The 12,248-nt window shown below is 41.1% G+C and overlaps 1 protein-coding gene across 2 annotated transcripts in view; it reads right to left on the reverse strand.

Moving 5' to 3' along the window:
* Positions 1-335: 335 nt before the first annotated feature.
* si:dkey-154b15.1 (RNA-binding protein 43) overlaps positions 336-12,248 on the reverse strand; it is a 15,336-nt gene continuing 3,423 nt past the window's right edge. Inside the window, exons 2-4 of one of the 2 annotated variants that reach the window (XM_055638710.1) lie at positions 10,677-10,891; positions 5,943-6,037; positions 336-2,424 (exon numbers count right to left, since the gene is read on the reverse strand). In XM_055638710.1, coding sequence (XP_055494685.1) covers positions 1,285-2,424; positions 5,943-6,037; positions 10,677-10,869 — 1,428 coding nt within the window. In that variant the 5' untranslated portion in view covers positions 10,870-10,891 and the 3' untranslated portion in view covers positions 336-1,284. Of the gene's footprint in view, positions 2,425-5,942; positions 6,038-10,676; positions 10,892-12,248 lie in introns of those variants that run through there. The other variant, XM_055638711.1, reaches the window with a different exon arrangement.

Genomic DNA, 12,248 nt, shown 5'->3' on the forward strand with positions numbered 1-12,248 from the left:
GAACTCCGGCCCGGCTAGTGCCGACAGATCCATTCCCATAGCTGACTTCCACAGCCGAATTTGCTGGCTAATATCTTGCAGCCCCCCAATTTTAGTTCAGAGATACACCTCACCGGGTCCGCGCCAACCACGAATCCCGTACACTAAAAATATCCTTCCTAAACACCAAGGACAATTTACAATAATACTAAGCCAATTAACCTACATACCCATACGTCTTTGGAGGGTGAGAGAAATCGGAGATCCTGGAGAAAACCCACGCAGGTCACGGGAAGAAATGATTTATCTGTTATCTATTTTGTCTGAACTGTCACAAATTAAACAACACACAAAGCTGAATATTAGGGAATATTTTATGATACATTAGATAACAAATACAGATTATTGATTTCCATACTGCCACCGTTATAAAGATATCTATTATATGATCATCTGCATTTAAAGAAAACATTATTTTGCTTTTTAGGGAAATTTAGTTCAAATAAAGTTGGTCAAAACATTTCAGCTACTGAGTTATAAGTAATTCCTTTCTGAAAATATAGGCCCATCACAAACACCGAGAAAATTTACACCTTAACATATTCTTATTGGTTTGGCTTCAACACTTAAAAATAAATTATTAATCAGAAAATCAATAAAAATAACATGAATATTTTAAAATAACACCACTGAATCTAAAAACAATATGTACAATTTTTTTTTGTAGTAGAAACAAGGAACTGCAGATCATGATTTTACGAAAAAAAAGCCACAAAGTGCTGGAGTATTTCAGCGAGTCATGTAGCATCCCTGGAGAACGGGTAATCGCTCTGAAGAAGGGTCCCAACCCGCAAATATCACCTATCCATCTTCTCCAGGGATTTGCATGACCCACTGAGTTACTCCAGCACTTTGTACAAAATATGGTTTACTTTTAGAATTATAATTTCACTGTGAATCATAAATTAGTCAGTCCATTGGTACCCAATATATACAGTATACTGTGGAAAACTTGAGAGAACTTGCACAGTAACCCCATGCTTGTTAATGGTCCATCTCCTCACCTTGGCGCGAGATAGCAGATGCAAAATTGTCAGTTGTCTAGAAACAGCGTAGCTTCTGTTACAGAATGTTTGGCTGCCTAATGCTAAATTGGATATAAGTGTGGTTACTTTACAATATATTTCCTGGAATTGACCAGGGCACACAAGTTGTATGTAATTTTTTTTTTTTTTAAATGTGATTTTAGAAAAATTGCATCAACCACGATCGTCAAATTAACCAATCCAAAATGACGGTGTCTACTCAGTAGTGCATTGAGTTTGGAGGTCTATCAGGCCTTGAATCTATTCTTGACTGCCTCTCTTCTGTGTTATTCAAGCTGACACCGTGTAAAGGTTGTAATGATGACGACCCCCTATCCAATGAACCTACACCACAATAGGAACTTCCCTGCTTCCCATGTGAATCATTCCAGCTGTAGGGTGACAAACTGTTAACCTGACCCTTCATATACTGACAATTGCTCTGAAGATTGTTCTCAACAGGCCTGGGCATTGGCAATGTATATGCAGTGTCTGAACCCGTTCTCTGAGCAAACTGCTGCATGTTCTTAGTTGGGTTCAGACTACCTATGCATTTTCTGGAAGCCGGATCAAATTCTGCACGCATGGCCTCTTCCACTTTCCTCATGAACTCTTTGCAATCGTCTTGGTTGCCTATGAGCGTCACACAATCATCAGCAAAACAGACAAACACTTTGGGGAAGTGTTGCATAATTTTCTCACGTATCACCAACAGCTTGTTTACCCGTCCATCTCCATCCAGTCTAATTTTTTCAATCACTAAACTTTTCTGCATTTGGCTGATGAACAGTTCCAGTTCCTGTTTTGCCTTTATTAACTGAGATTGTTTCCGCGATTCACCGGTTTCGAACAGCTGGAGAAATATTATGTTATTGTAGTTTGTTGTTTTTGCAGTTACATAATTATTCCTAAGTATGCCTTCGTACTGTTTTTTAACAATCTTATCAATGTACGTAAAAATATCTGCATCCAGCATGATGGTGCATTCATCTTTGACGACACCTGGATTCAAGGCAACCTCATCTCCGTAACTCGGTGGGGCTGAAAACTTCTCGGTTTCAGTCACCCCTGTTGCATTATTAGACAGAGACTTTACACGGTTTTCTTCAAAGCCACTTATTCCAGATTTCCATGTCGAGTCTTGAAAATTAATACCTTGAAATTCAGCTATTTTTTTATGAAGTTCCTTCCTCAATTCCTTTAAGGCAGGGAAAGAACCAGTAATGCAGAGCCTTCCATCACGGCCTGTGGTAATTTGCAACATTTTGCTTTTGCTCATTATTTCCCACAAAAAGTTATTTAACTCTGGACGCTTTTCAAATGTGAAGGAGTCCAATTCAACCGAGGTGTCTAAAAAGACCTGTGGAAGCACAAGTTTAACCATTATTTTATATGTTGCATATTTTGGCAAATTGAATTAGGCTATGTAAAGCTAAGTTTCATAGGTATACTCAGGAACAGCTCAGTAATAGCTACTTCCCCTCTGTTTTCACGGAATGGTACCATTTGGCACTGCTGTTTTATACTTATCACCTAGTTCTTCTTAATTCGTTGTTTAGACAACAGTAATCAGTTAATTTATCTTAATATTGGATAGCTGTTATACTGCTTGTCTTACAAACTTTAAAGTTAGTTGTAATGGAAATTCACTGATGGGTTGAGGAAAATTCAGAAAGGCCGTGATGCATATTATGAACGCTTAGTTGCCGGGCATGCACCTAATCAAAAACTCCTTAAATACAATAGAGCTGATGAGCGCATTTTAAATATTGTACAACAGTTTGGTACACGGGATCGACTAGAATACTTGCGTGGTTTATCCCATAACTATGAAATACATTGTTATTGAATTTATTTTATACTAACTTTTTTTAACCAATTTTTAATTCACCTATTCTTTATTTAATAAAGGCTCCCAAAACTATTGAAAACTAGAGGAATTAACATGAACTAGGTGATAAGTATATAACAGCTTTCCAAAATTTAGATGAATTAAGATGAATTAGGTGATAAGCATTATTTATGGGTGCGCCAAAACGGAGGCGCCGAAAAGTACCCGACCCCTGTTTTCAGACTACTGAACAGTCATTAGTTCAATCATTAGTTGAATATAGATTCCAATATCAAATGACAGCCTTCACAGTCCTCTCATAAGGTAGTATGTAGTCCCGATCTTAAAAAAATGCCTCATTGTAGATATTGGATATACTCTCTGCAACCGCAATGTTACAATGCCTCAACATTTATATTCTGCACTCTGCTATTTTTCACTTTGAATTATCTGTTGTATTTGTTTGGATCCTTATTCTACTCATGTACAGTATGGCCTAACTTAATTGGTAACACACGACCATAAACGTTTTACTGTATCTCAGGACACATGAACCAATAGCAACCAATCTCCTTCTGCCCCATAATGGAGGAGAGTCAGAAGCACATTTAAATAGTACCCAGGTGACCACTCGAAGAGCTACTGATCTACGTAGAACAAGAATAAAATCATGAGAGGAATAGACGGGGTAGATGCACAGAGTCTCTTGCCTAGTGTAGGTGAATCAAATACCAGAGGACTTAGGTTTAGTGTGAAGAGGAAAAGTTCTGCTCTGACTTCCCTGCATCCCAAAGACATGCCAGTTGGTAGGTTAATTGGCCACTGTAAATTGAGCGATAGAGTCTGATGAAATCTATTGTGAAAGGGAGTTCATCACTGTGCATTCTTGTGCTGGTGGATGCCCGGGAATGTTTTAAACTGTAAAAGGCATATTCCTCAAATAAATCTAACTAATAGACTGAATACTATCATGTTGGGCCTCGGGAATGGATCTTTTGACTTGTAAGAACAGGGCATATGAAATGAGAGACACAAGGAACTGCAGAGCTAGAAATCTTGAGAAAAACACAAGGAGTTGTTGTAATTCAGCGGGTCAGGCAGCATCTGTGGAGGGAAATAAAAGGCACGTACCGTGCTGGAGTAACCCAGCAGGTCAGGCTGTGGAACAATGTCTGAAGAAAATTCCCAACCCAAAACATCGTCTGTCCATTTCCCCCAGAGATGTGCTGACCTACCGAGTTAATTCAGCACTTTGTGTTTTACATTCAAAATATGGAGTTCCCCTTTGGCTCCCCTGTTTGCTCATCCACTCTTCAACATCATGAGATCGCACCTGGAGTATTGTGTGCTGTTTTGGTCTCCTAATTTGAGGAAGGACATTCTTGCTATTGAGGGAGTGTAGCGTAGGTTCACCAGCATAATTCCCGGGATGACGGGAGTGATATATGATGAAAGAATGGATCGATTGGGCTTATATTCCCTGGAATTTAGAAGGTTAGGAGGGGATCTTCTAGAAACATATACAATTCTTAAGGGATTGGACAGGCTGGATGCGGGAACATTTTTTCCCGATGTTGGGGGTCCAGAACCAGGGGTCAGTTTAAGAATAATGGACTGAGATGAGGAAAAACGTTTTCACCCAGAAAGTTGTGAATCTGTGGAATTCTCTGCCACAGAAGGCAGTGGAGGCCAATTCACTGGATGTTTTTCAAGAGATTTAGATATAGTTCTTAGGGCTAATAGAATCAAAGGATATGGGGAGAAAGCAGGAACGGGGTACTGATTTTGGAGATCAGCCACAATCATATTAAATGATGGTGCTGGGTCGAAGGGCTGAATGGCCTACTCCTCAACCTATTTTCTATGTTTCTAATGGAGAATCTACCTCACTCTCATTTTCCTTACTCTCTCTATAGCCCTTGTTTTTTTTTTAATGTCCAGCAATCTCTGGTTCTGTGTTTAGAATAAACACAAGGATTGAGTCTCAGCCTTTAAGTGACAACATTATTCCGTGTCTCAATCCTACATGATCTATCCCATGAGCCCTCTAGTCCCAGATTCTTCAGGCAGAGGAAACATCATCATTGCATTAAATGCTTTAAGATGAAACCTCTGTCATTTTCTGAACCCTGAAGAAAGCAACCCCAGTTTTTTCTAAATCTCCCTTCGTATCTGCCATTCCTAGAAGCAGTCTCATGAATTAGTATTTCACTCTACTTTAGAAAGTATGTTATTTCTTCAGTAAGGAAGCCACAACTGTACAGAACACCCCAGATGCAATCTCACCAAGCCCCTATATAATACTAAAAATACTTCCTTACTACTGTACTGAAATTCTCTCCTCATAAGACTTAATGTACCATTGTCCCTCTTAACCTTCTTGGTCTGGCATCGACAGTACCAAATCTCTCACATTTTATCAAATTCCCAATAGATTATAACAATTTTCTTTCCTTATTTTATGGCGACTATATATTGCAACAATTTTTATTTTATGATGTTAAGTATTCACAACTTGCTTTTACTTAAAAATGTACATAAAGGTGAATCTCTCAAAACAATCCATATGATTGGACAGACGTGATTAGAATAGAAGTGAGTTCAAAGAGAGAGGTTTAAAGAGTGTTGAAAAATATACAGAGAAGAGATTTTACAGGCCCTACAACCTAGTTGATTGAGGACAAAGGTGGGGTGGACAGAGGAGCATGCACAAGTTTAGATTAGTTTATTGTCACGTGTACCGAGGTTGCATGCTATTTAGTCAGCGGAAAGACTACATGATTACAATTAAGCTTCCCACAGTGCACAGATACAGAATAAAAGGGAATGTATAGTGCAAGATAAAGTGCGGTAAAGTGCAGTAAAGACAAGGTGTCAGAGTTGGAGGAACAAAGCTATATGATGCTGGTACTGCCTTGAAGATTATAGTTGCAGGGAGAGCTACGGCTGTGAAGCGATTTAAATGCAAGAATAAGACATTTTAACAGATGTACTGGTGAATCAGAACTTAGATAAAGCAAGCAGCAGATCTGGTTGCAGGCACTTACTTCCATATGGTTCTGTGAAACATTCAGCGGATATTTCTTTGGGAGCTGTTTGTCTTCAAACAATTGCTGATCCTGTCGCAGGATGCTATCCACAACTTTAAAAAGAAATACATTTAACGATAAGCAAATAGTCTGTGAAAAATGCAATGTTATTTCAATGGATGGGAAGTGGATATTATGTGCGAGCTTTTGCAATACAGTCATATTCAGGAGTCTCAGTTATATGGGGAAGCGAGGGTAGGGGAGGAAAATTAGCGTACATATAAAATAACCAAAGCAACAATGTAGGGTTAGTTGACAAAGGGTCAGAAGAATCAAATGAAGAACATTAATATTGACATGTATCAATCGGCCCCAAACATGGTGTTTGAGTGCCCTGCTTCACCACCTTTGTTTGGATCCTTGCCAATGTGTTTAGAATTTTCAATTTCATTCATGGAGTCACAGAGCTTTACAACATGGAAACAGAGCCTCCAGCTCACCTTGCCCACGCTGACCAAGGTGACATTCTGGGCTAAACCCATTTGCCTGCATTTAGCTCATATCCCTCTAAACATTTCCTATCCATATATGCAGGGCAAGCTTTTGTTGCACAGAGATTGGTGGTGCCTGGAATGTGCTGCCAGGGATAATGGTGGAGTCAGAAATTAAGAGGCTTTTAGGTAGGGAATGGAGGGATATGGATAACATGCAGGTAGAGAGGATTAGTTTAACTTGGCATCATGTTTGGCACGGACACTTTGGGTCGAAGAGCCTGTTCCTGTGTGCTAGTGTTCTATGTACTATCTGTCCAATACATTAAACAATGGAGCAGTCCTTGCCTGTATTCAGGAACACCTAAATTGCATTCAGCCAAGAGTTATTATGTGGCAAGTAAAATTCACACCACACAATGGCCATCCCCTGCAAGAGTCGAACCATCTACAGTTGACAAAATCAGATTACTATCCCAAAAGTTCAGCAATTTCCATCCTACTATGGGTTATCACCTTCAACCATAAACAAAACCAGAACAACCACAAGGTAGTGTGGCTGCAAAAGCAGACAGCCAATGGGTATCACGTGGTAGTGCCTCATGTCCTGACTCCTTGAGCCCTTCTAACATCTACAAGGCATATGTCAGGAAGACGAGGACATACTATCCTCTTGCTAAGATGAGTGTCACTCCAAATTTGACAACATCCAGGAGACAATGTTCTACTTGCCTGGTAACCCCAGCCTTTTCCTCCAACACCGGCACGGTGTGAACCAATTACAAAATGTAGTGTCATTACTCTCTCCCCAGCTATTCTGACAGCATCTCACAAACCTACTACTTCTTTTACCTGGAAAGATAACAGCAGCAGACTCTGTGAAACACTGCCACTTACAGGTTTACCAGCGGGGAAATAACATTGGCTCTTCATCATTAATGGGTTTTAAATCGTGATAAACCTCCGATCCAATCCAAAAGTGGACGCACCTTCTCCCAGAAGGACCATAGTAATTCAAGAGGCCAGCTCAAGGGTGATTAAAGAGGGACAAGATAAAAATGGATTGTTCATTGCCTTTAGAATCCCGTAAATGAAAAACGTCTCCTGATATGGCCGATCCATCAAGAACACAATGCAAAGGTCCATGTTATTACCAGCAAGCCAAAACACGGTGAGTCATTTGCTTAAAACATATTGGCAAGCTACAGTAGCTAGATTGAGCAGATAAGAGGGCCTACTGCAAGGCACTTGAAAACAGTGGTGTTGGTGGTTAACCCCAGGAAAATAGAGAGAAAGAGCCACAAAAGACCATCCTTAATAAAAACAACATTGGGTTGAGAAACAAAACAAAAAAATACAACAACTTTAGAGTTGCTAAATCTAACTCCCTCTTGAAAAAATCCAATGAATTGGCTTTCACTGCCTTCTGTGGCAGAGAATTCCACAGATTCACAACTCTCTGGGTGAAAAAGTTTCTCCTCATCTGTCATAAATGGCCTACCCCTTATTCTTAAACTGTGACCCCTGGTTCTGGACTCCCCCAACATCGGGAACATTTTTCCTGCATCCACCCTGTCCAATCCTCTAAGAATTTACCTTCAAGGTCAGCAGAGGAGCGGCAGGTGAAGGAGCGGATGCAGGGGATTGGCTGCAGAAGTTAAAGCCTTGGTGAGTTTTCAAGAGCGGGTCATTTGAAAACCAGTAACTAAAACTGTAAATTAGCTAATTAGTTAATTGAACAGCAAATAAAAGCAGGGCTTGCTCCAGGGGGCATGGCCTTGTTGAGGTGAAGTGCCTTGGTGAGTCTTTGGGAAGCGCCTTTGGTGAGTAAAGTGTGAGTCTTTGGCTCAAGAGTCTTCGGCGAGGAGGCTGAGGCAAGGAGGCTACATTTGATTGAAATTTGGGATTTGAGATTTTTTGTCCACTGAAGAAATGGCAGGCACTTGGTACAGTGTGTTTCCTGCAGGAAGTGGGAAGTCAGGGACACCGCTGGTGCTTCTGGAAACTACGCCTGCAGAAATTGTGTTCAGATGCTGCTCCTGAATTAATAGCTGGATGTTTCTATAAGATCCCATCGTAAATTCCAGCGAATACAAGCCCAGTCGACCCATTCTTTCATATGTCAGTCCCGCCATCCCGGGAATTATGCTGGTGAACTCCCTGCACTCCCTCAATAACAATAATGTCCTTCCTCAAATTAGGAGACCAAAACTGCACACAATATTCCAGGTGCAGTCTCACCAGGGTCCTGTACAACTGCAGTAGTACCAAAACTCCTTGCTCCTAAACTCAAATCCTCTCGCAATGAAGGCCAACATGCCATTAGCTTTCTTCACTGCCTGCTGTATCTGCATGCTTACTTTCAGTGACTGATGTACAAGCACACCCAGGTCTCGTTGCACCTCCCCTTCTCCTAATCTGACACATTCAGATAATAATCTGCCTTCCTATTCTTGCTACCAAAGTGAATAAACTCACATTTATCCACATTATTACTGCATCTGCCATGCTTCTGCCCACTCACTCAACCTATCCATCACCTTGCAGCCTCATAGCATCCTCCTCACAGCTCACACTGCCACCCAGCTTTGTGTCATCCGCAAACTTAGAGATGTCACATTTAATTCCCTTGTCTAAATCGTTAATATATATTGTAAACAATTGGGGTTCCAACACCAAGTCTTGCCGCACCCCACTAGTCACTGCCTGCCATTCTGAAAAGGACCTGTCAATTCCTACTCTTTGCTTCCTGTCTGCCAACCAGTTCTCTATCCATGGTTAATACCCTTCCCCCAATATCATGTGCTCTAATTTTGCACACTAATCTCGTGTGGGACCTTGTCAAAGGATTTTTGAAAGTCCATACACCACATCCCTTATCCATTCTACATGCTACATTTTCAAAAAATTCCAAAAGATTAGTTAAGCATGATTTCCCCTTCATAAATCCATGCTGACTTTGACCAATCCCGTCACTGCTTTCCAAATGCGCTGCTATAACATCTTTAATAATCGACTCGAGCATCTTCCCCACTACCGATGAAAGGTTAACTGGTCTATAATTCCGTTTTCTCTCTCCCTCCTTTCACAAAAAGCGGGGTTGCATTGGCTACCCTCCAGTCCACAGGAACTGATCCAGATTCGAGAGAACATGGGAAAATGATCACCAATGCATCCATCATTTCTAGGGGCATCTACTTGGGATGCAGACCATCAAGCCCAGGGACTTTATCTGCCTTCAGTCCCAACAGTTTACCTAACACCATTTTCTGACTAATGTGAATTCCTTTCAGTTCCTCCCTCCCACTAGATCCTCGGTCCCCTAGTATTTCCAGGAGATTGTTTGTCTTCCTTAGTGAAGACTGAACCAAAGTACTTGTTTAACTGTTCTGCCATTCCCTTGTTTCCCATTATAAATTCACCTGTCTTTGACAGTTAGGGACCCACATTCATCTTCACTAATCTTTTCCTTTTTACATACCGAAAGAAACTTTTACAGTCAGTTACATATCTTCTTCTTGCACAGCCTAAAGTTGTAGGACAACTTGTTCTATTTTATCTTATTTGATTGTGCACACCAGGTTGATTGCATTCGTCAAAACAGGGTGGACCACGTGAAGATTGCAATCTCCCACCCCAGTTACAAACCTAAAGAAACTTTTACAGTCAACATGAAGTATTTTGTGCAGAGATCTATTGTCTGTCTTCATCCTTTCTGTGGCATTCTTATTCACTGACAATGAAATGCACTGGATCTCCATGAAATTACAAAAGGGATAGAGTGGATGTGGAAAGGATGTTTCCATTGGTGGGATAGTCTAGGATCAGAGGTCATAGCCTCAGAATTAAAGGGCGTTCTTTTAGAAAGGAGGTGAGGAGGAACCTCTTCAGTAAGAGGGTAGTTAATCTGTGGAACTCATTGCCCCAGAGAGCTGTGAAGGCCAAATCAGTGGATAGTTTTAAGGCAGAGATAGACACATTCGTGATTAGAATGGGTGTTAAGGGTTATGGAGAGAAGGCAGGAAAATGGGATTAGGAGGCAGAGATCAGTTATGATTGAATGGTGGAGTAGACTCGATGGATCGAATGGCTTAATTCTCTTCCTATAACTTGTGAACTCCATAGCTGTACTAATGTTGTTGCTCAAGGAAAATTCACCTAGCCCTTGGATTCTATGGGAAACACCACAGAAAGTCCATTGGTATTTTGAGATGCATTTATGGGTTTGAGGTCACTCCTGTTCATGGCTCTATAAACTCACCTTCCTTCTTTTCAAACGTGACATAAGCAGCACCAGCAATATCAGTTGGATAGATAACACTGTCCACCTCACCACCTCCATTCCTTGGCCTTAAAAAGTGAATGGTGAGCTTATCAATCATGACAATGTTTGCAAAAATGTCCACAGGAAAGCCGGACACAACAATGGTCCTCTCTGCCCAGTCTGATTCCATTTTCTTGAGCGGTTTGAAGCACCTGCGAAGATACACAAAACTATATTATGGTACTTGCCGATCGTAAGACTTCCTGGAAAGCTGAATTAAAAAAAAAAAAATTAAGCAGGTCTGGTACTATTTGTGGAAAGAGAAACACGAGATAACGCCGAAGGCCCTTTTTAGGTTAAATCCTAATGAGGAACATTTATAAAACTAACATTCTTAAACCTGCAGAGAATGAAGAAACACAGGGAACATGCACTCTTGACCACCAGGTGGCTCCATACGATAGCAGCCTCGCCAACGGTCTCTGTCTCGTCTTTTTCTTTTTTAGTTGTTTTTAGTCTGTTGTTAGATGTATGTTTTAGTGTATCTTTAGTTTTGTATTATGTGGAGGGGGCGTGGGAAACTTTTTTTTATCTCTTTCCTCGACAGGGGACGATCAGCCATGATCACAATGGCCTCCTCCTGCACCTATTTTCTATGTTTCTATGACAGATGCAACTTTTCCATATCGTATCTCTGTCCGTACTGCGGCCTAACATCGTGGAGCTGGTGGTCCCTTTGTCAGGGATCGACTTCGGAAGCTCCAACCGTGGGAGCCTGCGGACGTAACATCGTGGAGCTCACGGTCCCTTGGGTATGGACCGCAGGAGCTTCGACCGCCGCGATCGCGGGAGCTTCGACCGGTTCAATAATGGGAGCTTCGATCGCAGGAGCTTCGATCCCTGACTGCGGATGGTTCGGCTGCCCCGACCACAAGAGAAAAGGAGGGAAGAAGATAATACGTTTTTGCCTTCCATCACAGTGCACTGTGGTGGATGTTTATGTTCATTTTTATGTAGTTGTGTGGCTTGCTGCTTTTTTGGTATGACTGTATGGTGTGGTATTGGTAATTCCTTGTATGGTTTTTACATACTTGGCTAATAGATTAATTACAATTACAAATTACAATTATAGAACAGAATAGTACAGCGCAGGAATAGGCTCTTCGGCCCACAATGTGCAAGATATGCCAAGACAAATCCTTATCTGCCTGCCTAACACATCTCCTTTAAACTTTGTCCCTCTCATATTAAAGCCTCTAGTAATTTTATTCCATCCAAATAGGTTCTGACTGTCTACCATACCTATGCCTCTCATATGTCAGGCAACCACGCAAACTCCAGCGTTCCAGAGAAAAGTCTGTCCTACCGCTTGCTGTATCTAATACCCCTTACTCCCGCCGTAATTCTGATAAACCATTTCCAAAGCTCCCACATTGTTCCCACAGTGGTGACCAGAACTCCACACAATACTCCAAATATGGCCAAATCAAAGTCCTATAAAGCTGCATCATGACTTCCTGACACTTATACTCAATGCTCACCTCTGAAAGCAAACATACCATATGTCTT

Source organism: Leucoraja erinacea, chromosome 7, assembly GCF_028641065.1.
Source record: "Leucoraja erinacea ecotype New England chromosome 7, Leri_hhj_1, whole genome shotgun sequence".
In the NCBI taxonomy this organism is placed as follows: Eukaryota; Metazoa; Chordata; class Chondrichthyes; order Rajiformes; family Rajidae; genus Leucoraja; species Leucoraja erinaceus.